Genomic DNA, 17152 nt, shown 5'->3' with positions numbered 1-17152 from the left:
ACTGCATAGCAGGCTACGCATGGTAACTCATGCCTATAATCCCCGAACTCGAGGCTGAGGAAGGAGGCTTTATTGAGTTTGAGGCTAGCCTGGACTATAAATAAAGACTCTATTTCAAAATAAATAAATAATAGCAGAGATCTGAAATTAACCCTTACTAGCGAGCCCAGCTCTGTGTGAAGGCTTCACTGACACTACAGTCATGTTTGTGACACTGTGACATGGCCATCACTGTCAACTACTAAGGTCAACCAACAAATAGAGGGCATCTGGGCCAGGAACTATGGGCAAATTGAGGCCTCTGCCTGAAGAGCTATGGAGTTCAGCAATCCAGGTCAAATCCCAGCAGCCATGTGATCTTGGGCTTGCTTCTGAATTTCCCAAATCCTGGGTTTCTTCCCACAGAACAGATTGTTACCTCAGGCCTCTGGAGACTGACAGGGACCATAGAGCAGAAAGACACCCTTAAACAAGTTTCACTTTTTGTGGTTTGTTACCTGTGGACAACCAGCATCTGCCTGTCCCAAAGGTCCTGCTGACATTCATCAGAAGGTCAACAGCAGCCTGAGGCTGTGTCACAGTGCCAAGAACGTTCACCTCACCTCAGCTTGTCATGAGGGAACCGTCTGATCTCACATCAATGCAAGAGGGTGAACACAGTAGAATATATTTTAAGAGAGAGAGAAAAAACTCATATGACTTGCATTATAGACTCTTGTCGTAGTTTTATTTTATTATTGTCATTAATCTCTGGGCTCATTTATTAAAAAATATCATAGTTATATATACATGTGTGATATAGACAGAGTCAAATTACCCTTCAGCTTCAGACTTCTATGGGGGAAGGGGTCTTAGAACCCTTCCCCTCAGATAAAGGAGGACAGTTGTATTTTATAACCCCATGCCGAATTCATAGTGAAAATGGACCAATAAGAGAAATGTCCTCCTTTTCCTCTCCCACCCACTGCCACCCAGGAAGACAAGCCATTCAGACAAAAACTGTAAAATTCCACACTAAGTGCCAACTTCATGATGAAAGCCAGGTAAGGATTCAGCTACTCCAGTTGGAGGGGCAGAGGAGACAGTGCCACACAGAGGCCTGGAGAGGCCGATGGGGGCTGCCTGGACAGGGTGCCTGAGGGTGCACAGACACAGAAAGACAGTAGGGGTCCAGGACAACCGAGACCAGCACTTGGGTGTCTGAATCCTTTGGATAAGCCTGACTCACTTGAGATTTGGAAAGACACAGGCAGGTGGGTCTATGGGTATTCTTTGCTCAGCAGATCCCTGGAGGACCCACCCAGCTGGGTGGGTGCCGCACATTCGGCTGGTCGTCTGCGAATGCTGAAGGGCCTCCACTGTCAGTAGAAGAGACCTGTGAAGCTTCTGAGCAGAGGACTATAGGATATGGGAGTGATCTGAGACCAACAGGCCATGTGGTCACCGTATGAAGTGAACATTGGGTGGAATCCCTTTCCAGCAAGCTGTTGGTCATGACTTTGACAGCATCATGGATGGAACAATCAAAGTTTGCCCCCAGGGCCAGTGCTTTAACTCAGGGCCTCTCAGACCTCTGATTGGTACTGATATTAGCACAATTAAGGATAGGGAAGATCAGTCCAAGGGGTCAGGGAACTGTGTGAGGCCACACAATGGAATCAAAGTCTATCTGACTTCAGCACTGAAGCCAAAGACTTACCACAGAGTAAAGAGGCTGTGATTCCTGCCCTCGTCCATCCATTCATTCATTTGATCCACAATATATTTTAGCACCATCACAAAAGCTGAATGTCTGCAGCGGAGGCCAGTGCAGGAACAGGAGATGGCTCTTGTCTGCAGGGAACTAGGAGACAAAGACAGGTGACCCCCATGCCGTTGTTCCTGCCCTTTAGAGGCTCCACCCACTGTCATAGCTCATCTCTGCTGTGTGTAGCCACTGGAGGCTGTGAAGCAGGCAGGCCCCAGGGTGGTGAATTGGGAAACATAAGGAGAGAAAGGCAGGAGATGTCCTGACACCACAGCGCCCTCAGAATGACACAGGGCCGGTCCTGTGTTAGATGGCTGTTGTTTGAGAGGTCACGGTGTCGCGTTCCTCTGAGCTGCATCATGTCTGGAGCATAGTCAAACCAGTGTTCTCGTTCCCTGCTGTTGTTACCAACACACTAGAGAAAGTTAATGAAGCAGAGGCAGAAATGAGCCCCCGGGAAGGCACAATACTGCAGCAGCCACCGCCTCCTCTCAACAACCTGCAAGGGGGTGGGCTGTGGTTCCCACTCAAGAGGGACTGAGGGTCCAGTGTGGGGCGAGAGTCATGACACTTGCCTCCAGATTACAGGGCTGAAAAGTGACAGAGCCCACTCTTCGGGCTGCTTCTAGTACCTTCTTGGTAATGTGATCTGGTCAGAATTCTCATCCCTGACCACGCGTGATGGGGTTTCAGAAGAGCAATCTGTGACATCTTAAAGAAGCCTGCATTGTATTCTGAGAATCTAAAAATGTCAGAGAAGTAGTGGTCAGGAGCCACTGAGATCTGTCCGGGTCCAGGGTGTAGCCCAGCAGTACAAATCAGGAACCTTCTGGAAAGGGAGATGGGGTTCTGCTTAGCTGGACTCTCAGAGAGGGGTCTGTGGCCTCAAGAGGGCATGCCCTCTGTGGGAAGGAACAATGGCAAATCCCTCAGATGACCTGGAAGTACTTGATAAATGTCTGGCTTGGATTTGCTTAGCCCCATGCTTTGAGATTTTGGGCAAGTTGCACTGATTTGAATGATTGCTGCCCCCCATGGTCTCCAGCATTCGAATGTTTGGTCCCCAGTTGATGGTGCTGTCTGAGGACCCTTAGGAGGCATGGCCTAGCTAGAGGAAATATGTCACTTGGGGTGGACTTTGAGAGTCCAAAGACTTGCACCATCCCCGTCTTCCTCGCTGGCTTCCTGCTTGTGATTTAAAATGCGAACTCCCAGCTTCCTACTCCAGACACCGTGCCTGCTGCCTCTCTTTCCCATAGTGATGGTGATGAGCTCTCATCCCTCTGGAGCCATAAGCCCAAACAAACCCTTCCTTCTGTGAACTGCCTTGGTCACGGTGCCTTAGCACAGCAATAGAACACTAATACACTGTCTCGTGTAGGCTACAGCTATGATCAAATGAGAAGCAGCAGATCCTGGCCGTGGCCAGCACCCGGTCCACTGTACTGGGGCTGTACTACAGGACTAGAGCAATGCAGGACCAGGACCCAGCCACCCTGACCTTGGCGGCTAATATTCTAGGATGTGCCCAGTCGCTGGTAAATCATCCTAGGCCCTGTGCAGAGGTGTGGGAGGGTCTCCTGGAGGCAGAGGACCCAGGTCTTAGGATATCAGGTGGACTACGATGAGCAGTGGCGGGGAGTAGCACACATAGCACCAAGCCTGGGAGCGGGAGGACTGGCGCAATGAAGGACCAGAGGTGGGGCTATCTGCTAAGGGCTCTTATCTTTATATCAAGAAGCATAGGAAGCCATGGCAGTTCTCAGGCGAGCCGATGTCTGTTTTAAGAGTACCTGGTCACAGCGAAGAGAACAAATGGGTTAGATGCCACCATCAGCAGGAAGACACAAAGTATGTTCTTTGTAGGACAGCCATAGCCTTTGCAGAACTAACTGGGGAAGGGCAGAGGCTGCTCACCAGGGATGGAATCAGAGGTCAGGGCCCATGGGGAGCAGGCCAGAAGGGGGAATAGAGCCCCTCTTCTCCTGTCTCAGCCACTCAGGGCAGAGGACAGAGGACAGAACCAAGCCCTGCAGGTAAGGGCCTGCAGACACCTCCTCCCAGGGACACTGGGCTGCCCTTCCGGGCTGCCCTTGGCAATGCAGGTTCTATGGGATGGAGGCAGCCTCCCCATTGTAATAGCAGCAGATCCCATTATGCTCCAGAAGTCTGACACATAGGGACACATGGAGCAGGGAGCTATAAAGCCCCTGGCAGGGAGCATAAAAGTAGGGTGAAGACTGTGGGGGGGGGAGGCTGTCGCCCCTGGCTGGGCTCTGCCATGTGCAGCGGATGAGGACGAGGAATAAAGAGGCTTATTTCAGCACCCTGTTATTATGGCGTCTTGTTTTCATAGTTTGTTCAACAGACCTCTCTCCCTCTCCCTCCTCCCTATGAGCTCTCTCTCTCTCTCTCTCTCTCTCTCTCTCTCTCTCTCTCTCTCTCTTTCATCTTCCTCTCTCAGCAAATCCATTTAAATGCAATTCTATTCTTAAAGCGCCCCTCTCATGCATGTCTAATGAATGTCAGGGAGCCGCTATTACAATGGGGCCGAGGAGGGTCCAATCCGCAGTGTGTATACAAGTCATTTGAAAGGGAGCCTGGGAGCGCTCCAGTTTTATTACAGCATAATTAGAAATAAAATCTTGTTGCAATAGGCGAGTGAGAGATGTGTGCTAATCCTGGCGCAGAGAAAGAGCTGTAGAGGAAAGGATTCTGGGGAAAACGAGGAAACTGGCTGCTGTAGCAGCCCCTTCCAAGGGTCTGTCTTGGCTGCCCCTCTTGAGACCTGGCCTTCAGCCCCTGGGACCCCAGCTGCCTGGAGCTTTCCGCAGGGACAGTGCTGAGCCCTTCTGGAAGTCAGTGACCCAAGTGGAAGTCTGCCTGGATCCTAGTGAAATAGATCCAGCCCCACCTCCACCCAAACCCTGCCACCAGTAAGTCCCCACACACCCCATATACTGAAAAGACCACCCTATAAGCTGGAAGGAGGTGATAGTGGCACCTGGTAGAGGACTTGGAGGCTGAGACCCAGGTCTAGATCTGAACTCCCACGTCCCAGAGTCCCCAGAGATCATTTGCTTAATGTACTGGACATCTGTCGTCTTTCAGCCGCTGTGGTAGGCACGTCCGTTAGTTCATTTACTCCTAACAGGGAATGGGATTCAGAAAGATCAAGAACTCTCTACACCTTCCAGCTAGGAAGGGGAACATGGTTTGAGGCCCAGCCCTGTGACTCTGCTCACCGTGCTGTTGACATACTGGGTCCTTCAGGGACATCATCTGCTATTAGACCCAAAAGCAGTGATGATGGGCAGGTGGACCCTGACATGTCCCTCTGACAGGGAACCAGGAGTTTATGGGTAATGCTAGCACCACCATTGGACTGCTCTATCTATCTATGTGGAGAAGGACTCCAAGCCAGGGGCTATGTAAAGATTGGCTCCTGCCTTCTGCAGCCCTTGAATAGAAATTGGGTTCAAAGAGTTGACCCCCCACCCTTGCTCAAACAGTGGAGGGCAGACCATCAAATCCCTAGGAACGTGAGACTTGGAAGACGCATTCGAGAGCAACTGGTTGTCTTCCTTCACTCAGCAAGAAAACTGAGGTCCACGAGGTTAATGAAGCTTGGCTGAACTCACCCAGTCAACCAGAAGCCAGGTTTCCCATCTCCCGCCCCAGTGGGCTCAATTCTGTCATGCCTGTCTCCACGTAAGTGCTTCCCATAGGTGACATGCCTTAGTTACAAGGACCTTTTCCAGCTGTGTGTCCTCAGTCCCCAGACCTCCATGGCTGACCACACTGACAGACGGCTGACTTAAAGTGTGATACATTGAATGCAAGGTCAGCCAAACCCAGAGCTAGGCTTGTCTCAGGACTGGATAACTATGTGACCCTCTAGCCTTGTAGGAGAAACTGAGTCTTCATGAGACCCTTTAGGGACTATGTCAGCATCCCTCCATAGTCAGCCACTTTCTCCCTTAGCATAGAAGCAGTACAGGGGAATTAAAGAAGTTACTCCCCCGACACGCCCACATCACCACACTGCCCAGGAATACTTGATGCTGCTTTGTAGCCCCCATTAGGGGCCTGGCATGCCCAGCCTGGTCTTGCACTTAAGATGAATATGAGACCGTGGTGTCTATACTAGTCCTCAGGATGCCCTGTTCCAGACAGAGGGATCCAGGCCTGCTCACTTCCACATGGAGACTGTTCACACTCTCTCCTGTCAGAATGTGTGAGCTCCAGCTACCGTTTCCAACTGTGCATGCCTTGCCCACATTTGCATGTACCAAGTCCTCCCTCCCAACCACACAGTCTCTAACTGCCTTGGGTACATCCATCCACCAAGGCTGCTCAATTGGATGGGAGATAGGAGGCCTCTCCTGACATCTCCACTTTGGTCCAGGGTCTGTTCTGCCTCACTTCCCTTTGATAGAATGTACAGGGATGGGCAAGGTCTGAGCCTTTGAGAAAGCAGATGAGGCCCTGCCTATGCTAAAAGGCCATCCCTAGGGAGGGTCCCTGTTTCTGTCGCCTTGAGTTTTTGTTTTCTCTCCCCCTGCCTCTCTGATTTTCTCTGTGTTCCTAGCCCTCATACCCACGGGAGGACTCGAGTTGTGTTGTGTTCTCCACCCATCCTCCGTCCTCACTTTCTAAACTCAACCTCTAGAATCTGATTTAGGACCTGTGCCTCTTCCTCACCCACGCCATGGTATGTCCATCATGGAGCTGGTCCGTCCCCTGAATGCCAGTGCCAGAGGGGCCTCTTGGGAGTGAAATACCTGTGCAGGTGAGGTAGGTTGACGTAGGGCTCCTCAGCCCACTAAGGCATGATGGCACAGACCAAGGGCCTAATGAACTTATTCTCATGGTTTCAGCATCTGGGAGCCCCAGCTCATGGATGCATTGCCTCAGGGTGCCTTTCTTGCTGGGCTTGACACAAACTAAAAACCTCACAGACTCCACCTGGATCCTTTGCCAAGCCAAGATGCACAGCACCCTTGAGGGATACCCAAGCGGCTGCCTGGCTACAGGTCCACAGCTCAGCGCCCAGCTCCAGGGCCTCAGCTGTGCCCCTGTCACATCTGTGGGGCTGAGGACTCCTTGGCTGCTGTCCCACTCCTAGAGTGGGGACCCCTATCTTGAGCATCGTGTTCCAGCCTTGGAGGTACAGCCACGCTGGAAAAGGATGCCACCATTATTCTGCAGCATTTAAGCTCAGTCATACTTCACAGAACTGAAGCTCGTGCGCACTAACAACAGCACGCCCTTTGCCCCCTCTCTAAGCCTCAGCACTAACCAGTCTGCTTTCTGTCTCTTCAAAAGCCTCCTCTGAATCGATGTGCAGCATATTTGTCTTTGAGGATATGCCTTTTCTTGCTTGTATTATGATGTCCTCAAAGTTCAACCATGCCGGAAAAAAAAAGAATCAGAATGGCCTTGCTTTTCAAGGCTGAATAATATTCCAAAGTATGTATAGCACACGGTTGGTTTATCCTCTCATGTATCAGTGAATCTTCTTGGCTGCTGTGATCAATGCTACTATGAATACAGTGTACAAACCTCTTAAGCCCTACTTCCTGTCCCTTTTACAAGTGGAATGGCAAGATCGTGGGGAATTATTTGTTTGTTTGTTTATTTACATATATTTGACAAACTTCCATATTGCTTAGTCTTGACTTTCACATGCTTGGAACAATAATCTTTAAAGTGTGGCTCACACGTGTGATCCCAGCATTTGGAAGGCTGAGGCAGAAGGATCCCTACGAATGTGGGGTCAAGCCTGGGGTACATACTGAGTTCCAGGCCACCCTGGGTTTAAGACTGAGACCCTGTCTCTAACGAACCCTGTCCAGTGGGTTCGGTAGAAGCAGTAGTGAGTTGCAGAGATTCAGGCACTCTCAGAAACCTGGAAGGGCTTCCCGGAGGAGAGAAGTGTGCAGCAAGCATACAGACATTGTCATTTCCTTCTCAGTGATTAGAGATTGCTCACTCACCCTGTAAGTCTCTGCTGAGTGTCTATGTTGTGGCAAGCACTGCTGTCACATTCGGTAAAACAAGGTCCCGCTGAGAGATTCTCACTAACGCGTCAGGTGATCCACCTTGGGTTGAAAGCATCACTCTGGGTGTGGGTTGGGGACAGGTTGGGGAGGCAAAGGTGGAAGCAGGGGCTGGCTTGGGAGCTGCAAAGCTTATCCTATTTCTGCGGAGGCTGCAGCAGAATCTGCACAATTTACTCCCTCCCCCAAAGCCTCAGCCAACCTCAGCCTCCCCTGTCCCTGGTGCCTCCCAGAGGGCAAGGAACAAGAGGCCACCTCTCCAGATACTGACTTCTCCTGTCAAGCCCTCTGGCTGTCATGGAGTCTCTGTCAATCAAGTCTCAGTAAATTCTGCAGCTGCAGGAGTCCCTGTGGCACAGCTCTCTGACCTTCTGGGAGAAGACAGGAGAGACACTGTCACCTAAACTTAGCACCTACGCAAGGGAGGAGGGGCTTTGTGTTCTCAGTCTCCTGCTCCCTGGCCTAGTTCTAAAGAGGCATGAGGACCGGAGTTTAGATCCTGAGTGCCCACATAGAAAGCCAAGCATGGCATGTGTACCTTAATCCCAGCCCTGGGAGACAGAAACAGATCCCTGGAGTTTAATGGCCTGACAGCCTAGCTAGATTGGTAGTTCCTGGTTTAGTGAGACACCCAGACTCAAGAGTGGCAGACAGACAGACAGACAGGCAGGCAGGCAGGCAGGCAGGCAGACATCCTACATGCACTCATACTAACACGTGCATGCACACGAGCACACACACACAGACACAAGACCTAACAGCAAGATTCCAGAATCCTAGGAAGCAGTCAAAAGCCAGGCCCACCTGTCTCATTTGTAAGATGTACCCTTGAAGCCTGCTCCTCAACATTGCTGAGACCATGACCGGTCCATTCCTCAGTCTCCTGAAGGAGAGTGGGTTTGCCCATGCTCAGGGGTCGGAGTCCTTTCAGCTGTTTCTGACTAAGAACTCCCCTGCCCCAAAGGCCAGCACCTCCCAAAAGCCTATTGCCACACCACCATACCCACAAGTTTCTAGAAAGTTCCCTTTCTAGAAAATAACAGACAAACATGGTGGAAACACTCCCTTGATTGGATGAATAAGTAGCAGAAGCTTTAAGAGAGGACACCCAGTACCACACCAGTGCCCTAGAGATGCCATGTGCACAGGCCATGTGGCTTTGTATAGCAGAGACTTGCGGGTTTTATAGTTCTGCAGGCAGGGTGGCCAAGGTTGAGGTGTGGACAGGGCTGGTTCTCCAATTCTGAGAGAGAGGTCTTTCCAAGATTTCAGCTTCCCCAGGTTCCCCATAATCCTTGCCCATTCTTGTGTGGGGATGGATCTGTTAGCCGTGCCCACATCTCTCCAGGGCATTCTCTGCACCTGCACACCTACCTCTATATATGGCTCTCTTCTTGCCTAGTGTCTAACAGATGTCCAATAAATATTTAACTTTAGAAATTCTGTCAAGGCCACCAAAGAAGAGAATGACAAAATGGGCCAGGACATGATGTATCGTGATAAGAAAAGAAGGAAAGGGTGTGCTAACCACGGTCACCAATTCCCTGTCCGTGAGCATGGTGGCCGTGGTGCCATATGACAAGGCAGCATCCAGGATGAAGCGTGACTCCCTATCCTGCTCTTTTAGACTAAGAGTGGGTGACTCACTAGCATAAACCCATAGGGATGCTACTGCCATTCAGAGTAGTCACTCGGGCACCCAGCAACGAGGACCCCACCAGTGTGATGCCATCAGCATCTCTCACAGAGGTACCAACTAGCAATCGCTCAATGCCCCCACCCATCCCTACAGCTACCTAATGCATCCCAAATGGCCAGATGGGTCAGGGGCACTACTTTCCTGCAGAGGGACACCTTGTGCTTTTAGGAGGAGGAGTCAAAGATGTAATTATCTCAAGCCACCACCCCTATGTCACCATGGCCACCAAATAACATTGGAAGCCAGCATATTTATTGAGTCCTGTCCTCCCTGAGGCCCACAGCTAGCTCTGTCTTCCTGGGCTCTGCACACTGTTCAAGACTCTGGCTCTCCTCCATAGACTTCGTCAGCTTCCTGTCCCCAGAAGGGATCCTCCCAACCCCCACTTTTGATTCTCATCAAACATGCAAACCATGACTGAGCCCCACCCCCCAAGGGATTAACATAATACCCCTGATTTCTCCTTCCCTCTCACACTGCGCATCTCTGGACTGTGGCCTGCCTTTGTTTCAGTAGGAGCAAAACACTGTGTCTGAGAAAGAAAAAAAAAAAGACAGAGAGAGGGAGAGAAAAAAAACATGCTACTGCAATTAAATATGCGCGGGGGGGGAGGGAGGGGAAAATGAGGACAATGAAGGATGGGAAACATCCGATGCAGCAGCTGCTGGTTGCTATAGAAACCCAGATCCCCACCAGCAGCAGCAGCATCACCCCACCCACCCTCCACTCTGGGTGCAAACTCCCAGTAGCACAGGGCTACGTGGGTCCTGGGATGCTGGCAGCCAGGACCACAGGATTCAGGCTGACCAGGGCTCAGTCACTTGTATACCTATAGGCTGCTAATACTGCTTTGATGACTTTTCTGGCTTTCCCCCTCTCCGTTTCCTCCCCATTCTCTGATCCACAGTGACACCCCACAGTCGCTCTACACCCCAATCTCAGTCACACACTAAATGTCTAGAGGGCTTTTACACTTGACACAGGGTGGGGGTAGGGGACTCAGTCTGCCCTTTCTCTTCCCTTCCCTTCCCTTCCCTTCCCTTCCCTTCCCTTCCCTTCCCTTCCCTTCCCTTCCCTTCCCTTCCCTTCCCTTCCCTTCCCTTTCTTTCCCTTCCCTTTTTCCTTTCTCCATGGTGCCTCTCTCCCTGGCACCCAGATGAGGAGGGCTGCTGGTATCCATGGGATCAGCCAGGAGAACTTCCAGCAAGAGGCAGCTAGACCATGGGACGGCCTAGATGACCCAGGAGTAAGTCCACAAGGGGTCACAGAGGAAAGTAACCAGCTGGGTCACAAGGATAAACCAAGGCTTTGGCTGCCAGTGCTGCCTGCTGCGTCATACTGTCTCACCAAAAAAGTTAGTGCTGTGTTACGTGAAGTGTTTTTCTTTCTTACCTGGATCAGCAGAATGTGATTTTTAGGGCTTCACACTTGGCAAAAAAAGCTGCCTGGTGCTGGCCCAGGGCACTGGAGAGAAGAGGAGAGCGGAGAGCGGGATGGGGAGGCAGAGGAAGGAAGAGAGGAGTAATTAGGAGGATTGTAGTTAGACCAAAATTCATTCAGAAGAGCCCAGCTTGATGGAGTTATTTAAAGCCATATTGGAGAAATAACTATGACGGGCTGGTGCGATGGTTACATGAGTAAGAGTGCTTGCTGCCAAGCCTGGCAACTGGAGCCCAGCCCCCAGAACACACATGCTGAAAGGAGAGAACTGACTGCCACAATGTGTCCTTTGATCTGCACACACACATGCATGCACACGCACGTGCGCGCGCGCGCGTGCACACACACACACACACACACACACACACACACACAAATCAATAAATATTTATTCAAAAGAAGCCCAGAGAAACTTTTCAAAGATACTGTCAAGAACATTAAACCTGTCATCCTGCAGTTTTGCAGCCTCTGGGAAGGAAAGGCCTTTGGTTTTTATCCTCAGGCTCAGAACCGAATTTATGGACCAGGGAGGTGCTCATTCAGGAAGGCGCTTGTCCAGTTCACTTCCCAGAACCCATATAACAAAGAGCCTGATGCAGCTGTGCTTACTAGTAATCCCAGCTCCAGAGAGGTGGAGACAGGCAGATCCCTGGGGCTCACCGACCAACCCAGCCTAGGCGACATAGTGAATCCCAGGACGGTGAGACACTTTCTCAAAAAACAAAACAAACAAAAAAAAATGTGAACTGAGGGGCAGTATCCAAGGTTGTCCTCTGGTCTCTCTCTCTCTCTCTGTCTCTCTCTGTCTCTCTGTCTCTGTCTCTCTCTCTCTCTCTCTCTCTCTCTCACACACACACACACACACACACACACACACACACACACACACACACACGCATACCCTAAGTGTGTGCTTAGGGCAAACAGGAAGCATCGCAGAACATTCCTTATAGGGTAACTCAGAACTTGAGCTCTTACTGTTGGGGTGGGGGAGGGATTGGGAGTCTGTCCCAGGGAAAGGGCTGCAGACCTCTGTAAGATCCAGACTGTAGGGTGTAGGGTTTGTCCTAGAGCCTGCCATGCTGATAGGCCCATCCTCTGGTTTCACATCACTCCCCTACCCTGACCCCATCCCTCCTGGATAAGCACCGTCACCTAAGGCTAATAGCAGAGCCCAAATGTGGCCCCAGGCTGTCTGTTCTCTTCTGTTCTCAGTGAGCAGAGTCCTCTGTTGCCACCAGCCACTCCTCAACCCAAGGCCACCTCTCCCCTTAAATCAGCTGTCATTAGCTCAGAGTCAAGGTTCACTGGAGGAACCTGCACAGAGATGACGACTCTGCTATAGACAAGTACAACAGCAGCGACCAAGTGAGTGTCCCACGGCCAGTTTACTCTGCTTCCCTGCCAACCAGGGGTGACAATGAGGCAAGGACAGTGGCACAGGCAGTAAACACAGAGCTTGGCCCATCGCTGCTCACAGCTGCCATGATGACTGGGTCTCCCTTCCCACTGCCCCAGTACAGAAAGAATTTAAGCCTGTGTTTGGCTTGGAAGGAAGGCTGAGTCAGAACCCCCAAATCCCCGCCGGGCGACTGACTGTGGTCCAGGCCAATCACTTCACTACATGTTTGCTTCCTCCCCTAAGACAGATGCCAGCAATTCCAAGGGCTTCGTTTGGCTTGATGTAGACGGAAGGTTAGGAGTCAGAACCCCAAGTTCTGGTGCAGTGACTGATTGCAGCCCTGGCCGATGACGTCACTGCACATTTGCTTCTTCCACAAAAGCAGAGACTAGCAATTTTAGCAGTCACTGGGCAACGAGTGAGTACATTTTGCAGACTCCTACCAAGGGTAGACAATGAGAGGACCCCTCCACACTGTGTGAGCACTTTCTGCAGGCTGCCCTTTGATACAGCCAACATATGCCAAAGTACCTGCACATCTAAGACTCAGAGGGTTAAGTGATGCCCAAGACGGCACAGTTAACAAGTAGAAAAAAAACAATGGAGACACCGATTTCATGCAGTCTGATGCTAAAGCCTAATTCCTTATCCGGTGTGGTGACATCTACTACAATCCAGTCCTTCAGAACAGAGGAGGGAAAGTCCTGAGCTTGAGACCAGCCTGGGCTACATAGTGACCACAGGGAAAAAGTATTGTCCTCTCTACTTGTCCTTGTGCTGTGTGTGGCTAAAAGACTTGCCTACTGGCGGTGACACACACGTGAGGTCACACCACTTCATCCCTGGTTTTCCCCTACTGTCTTGGCTCAAGATAGCTCCAGGCAGACCACCTGCCAATCAGAGCTGCCTCAGTCAGAGAAGTAACGGGCTCTATCTGGTTGTGTCTCCAGAAAACAGGTTTTTCATCACCTCACACGGTGGGCTCTACATCTCAGACGTGCAGAAGGAAGATGCTCTCTCCACCTACCGCTGCATTACTAAGCACAAATACAGTGGGGAGACTCGTCAGAGCAACGGGGCTCGGCTCTCTGTGACAGGTAGGCTGCTTGCTGAGGTACACCAACCCTCCATGGATACGGGACGCCTTCTGTATCTGCTTTGAGAAAGAGAGCAACGATCGTGGACATAGGTACCACTCGGCAAGCCTTCATCCAGCTTGGGTCAAGTAGCCTTGATGTGAGAGCTTTTCTAGAGGCATCTTGGGTCCAGGAGCCACTGTCAGGCCACACCTGGCTCTCTTGAAAGATTGAAACGTTTCCATGTGTCTGATGGTTCTCAAGCACACCTCGTTATCCTCTCCACTCCCTCTGCCACCGCCACCACTTGCTCTTTTTGCCATTGTCAGGAAACTCATTGTTTAAATCTGTAGTATTTTAGATCTGTAGTACTCAGGAGGGTTTTTCATTTCCTGGTGTCTCTAAGAATTTCCAAAGATTCTGGAGTTTTTGTTGTTTGGTTGTTTTATTGTTGTTGTGTGTGTACACTTTGTTGGAGGCCACCTCACAGCATTGGAGAGCAGGTAGAATATAAATGATAAATGTTTCTAGGAGGTTCTTGTTCTGGGGTGGTCGTGGTGTCTGAGGAGAGATGAAGAGTGTGTGCTGCACCCTGAGTATCAGGTAGCGCTCCCTGAGCTACCTAGTCAGCATCCACAGCCCTGTGAGGTACGTGGGATGCTCTGTGTTTCCCCAGGAGTCCAGTGGCCTGCCTGAGGTATTGAGCCAGTGGGATGCCCAGTCAGAATTCACACTCTGGTCCCTCTAGCTGTAGAACCTTTCTGTTGGAGGCAGGGAGGGTCAGCAGAACACCCACACACCACCTCTGGCAAAGAGGGGCGAAGGTATAAGGCTCCAAATATTTTACGTCCATTCATAGACAGATGTTCTTCCATCTCCTGTACAATGCATTCTGGGATTTTCCCCATACGGTCACCACAGGCTCTGATACCTCCTTTGGGGTGGGGTGTAGGTTATTTTAGAGATGGGCTGACCTGAAGCATTCAGTGATCCTCTTTCCTCAGCTTCTCAAGTCCTAGGATCACAAGCATGTGTCACCACAAAGTTTCTGAAACTTTCTGCCATGTAGGTTTTGTTATTCCTTGGGTTTGGTTTGGTTTGCCTTTTTGTTTTCTGAGACTGAGTCTTATGAACTCTAAGTCTTCACACTGGCCTGAGAATGTTGTTGAACTTCTGATCCACCTGCCTCCACCTCCTGAGCACTGGGATAAATGTGCCACCAGTCCAGATCTCTGCCGTATTGGGGGTCAAGCCCAGGACCTCATGCAGGCTAGGCAAGCACACTCCCAACTCTAAATTCTCCGTACCCAGTGTTTTCTATTGTAGCCCATGCTATTTTGATTTTTCTCAGCACTGGTTACAACCCACAGAATGGCTATCACAACCTCCTGAGGGTTTTTGACCTACAGTTAAAGCATCCTCGCCTTGAGGAGGTGGTGGAATGGCTTTTAGAGAGAGGATGAACTGATACAACTTAACCTTGGAGGGACTAAAACCACAAGGTAATGCCCCACTCCAGGCTCTAGGGAAGGACTAGAGCTCTCTGTCTGTTTCTGTCATCTGTGACTTGCAGAGGTCATCCCTCATCAACAGGTGACTCCCCAGGACCCATCTCATCTACCCAGAATAGCTGAAAACAAGAAAAAGAGGACCGGAATCAGGAGGCAAGAACCAGGCTCCCCACTTTGACCCTCGCATCTCTGATGTCTGGTTCTGTGTGTGGCACACAATAGGTACCAAGTAAACATTTGTGACATTATGAGCACCAATGGAAACTGTGCTTCTGTGTGAGCAGATGACACTGGGCCAGAGCACAGACCGTGTGTGGTAGGACTTCTGAATCTGCAGCCAATTCAGAGTGTGCTGCACTGGAGTGGTTTGCTTCCAAATTACAGGGCCTTGTTTGCATGGTGTTTTGCATCTCATTTGCATGCTTCTCAAGCAGTTTCTGGGGTGGGAGGCCCAAAACCTTCTCTTGCTAGCCTGCTCTGCTCACCTCCACCAAGTCCTCCCTTCTCTGCTCTGATGGTTAAACCACCAGCTATGGGAGTAAGTTGTGAGAATTAGGCAGGGTTTCCTCAAAAGAACAGATTCCGGAAGCTGGCGGCCATACCAGCTTTTCTCTTTCTCATCCTACACCATCATGGTGGGTAAAAGGCATGGTGGGAGAACAGTAAGAGACATACCACACCCCCAAGGACTCAAAAATAAAACCCTGCCTTAGGGAACAGAGAGGTCAACTAGGGAGAGGAGCCTGGGCACAGAGGGAATGGTGACCAAGAGAGGAGACCTGGACCCAGACCAGAGAAACACAAAGGCAAAGGGAAGTGAGGAGAGGAAGGAAGGCCGTGCAGGGACGCGGGGCCCTGATGGGATCAGGTGTGACAAGGGAGCTTGTCTGCAAGCTGCTTGTCTCTGCAGAACAGCAAGTGAGATGAGAGGGAAGCCGGGAATGACATCGGGAGAGCTCCAACCTCTAGGCTCACCAGCTCCCTGCCCCCATGCACTTCCTAAGCCCTGCCCATCCCAGGGAAGCACCTACTCCCTGCCTCTAAGGCCAGGGCCGATAAGCTCCTCCTAAAAGGGTTCCCCACCTCCAAAGGCAAGAGGCTCCTTGTAAGCTGTGCCACCAAGCATCCAATCACATCTCCAACCTCCACTCACTGGTCTGAGAACCAAGAATGGCAAATACAATTAGCTGGGAGGTCATAAGGAGGTCGCAGGCTACAGCATGCGGAGGTTAGTGGTACCTGATGCCAGGGAAGTCTCCAGAAGCTGCAGCTTAGCAGGGAGATCTGCGTCCTTACCTTGCTGTTCCTGCACTGTCTCACCCCATTCCTATCACATTCCAAGACAAGGGCAGTTACAGAAAGAGTCTAAGTCTTTCCTAAATCCTCCCCAATAACATCTGCCCCACATGACGTAGGGCTCTCTAGAGAGTTCCCTCCCCCAAGCACTCAATGGAACACCAGCATCCCAGACAACTTAGTATAGGCCTCACTGTGAGGCCTGAGGACCAGACAGGATGTGAAACCAGCTTCCCGTTCCCCAGGACATGCAGGACAGTCATGGACACACAGCATTTACCCTGGTTCCAGACTTAGTCCAGACATCACAGGACATCCCAGCAGCCTGACCTGGGACCCCCACAACCTCAGGCAGGGCTGTCTGTCTTTTCCCAATCCCATGCCCATGCTGGTAGCACCCAGTCCTCCTGGGATGTGACGTGTACACACCACAGCCCTTTACTCCTCTGCTCCCCGGTAATGAAAAAGGCTTCTTTCCCCGACCACCCCCCGGAATTTAATTTCACGCCTGGGCCTCAGTGATTAATTCTCTCCCCCCTACCCCGCCCCCCCTCCACCACCCCGGCAGCCCCGCCGCTTGTAAATTCTGCCCTGCGCCACGGAATTTGTGTATTTCGCATCAATTAAGTGTCACATTGAGTAATTCTTCTCTGGCACTGGTTCTGTTGATCCCAACCAATCAACCATTCCCACTGGGGTGGAGGAGGGGCGAAGACAGCAAGTCTGTCACAGAGGAAGGATGAGCATCAAATGGCAATCACCGGATGCATCTGCACCCCCTGTAGACACAGGGAGATGAGGCACTGTAGCAGGCATCCTGCCATGCGTTGCCTAGGAAAGTAATATCAGATACGGAGGCACCATTGTCACGGCCACTGTGTACAGAGGGGACACCCATTGCAGAAGTCATGAGACTCAC

The 17152-nt window shown here is 51.0% G+C and overlaps 1 protein-coding gene across 2 annotated transcripts in view; it reads left to right on the top strand.

The window, feature by feature from the left end:
• Window positions 1-17152, top strand: part of Dscaml1 (DS cell adhesion molecule like 1) — a 324403-nt gene that overhangs the window by 219999 nt on the left and 87252 nt on the right. Inside the window, exon 4 of one of the 2 annotated variants that reach the window (XM_075966084.1) lies at window positions 13301-13447. The exons of the other annotated variant lie outside the window; for it this stretch is intronic. Within the exon in view, the coding sequence (XP_075822199.1) occupies window positions 13301-13447 (147 nt within the window). The remainder of the gene's footprint in view (window positions 1-13300; window positions 13448-17152) is intronic. 2 annotated transcript variants of the gene reach the window in all.

This window comes from Microtus pennsylvanicus, chromosome 3 (genome assembly GCF_037038515.1).
Source record: "Microtus pennsylvanicus isolate mMicPen1 chromosome 3, mMicPen1.hap1, whole genome shotgun sequence".
NCBI lineage: Eukaryota > Metazoa > Chordata > Mammalia > Rodentia > Cricetidae > Microtus > Microtus pennsylvanicus.
Note: the sequence above shows the minus strand (reverse complement) of the source record. Positions and strands in the feature narration are given on the sequence as shown.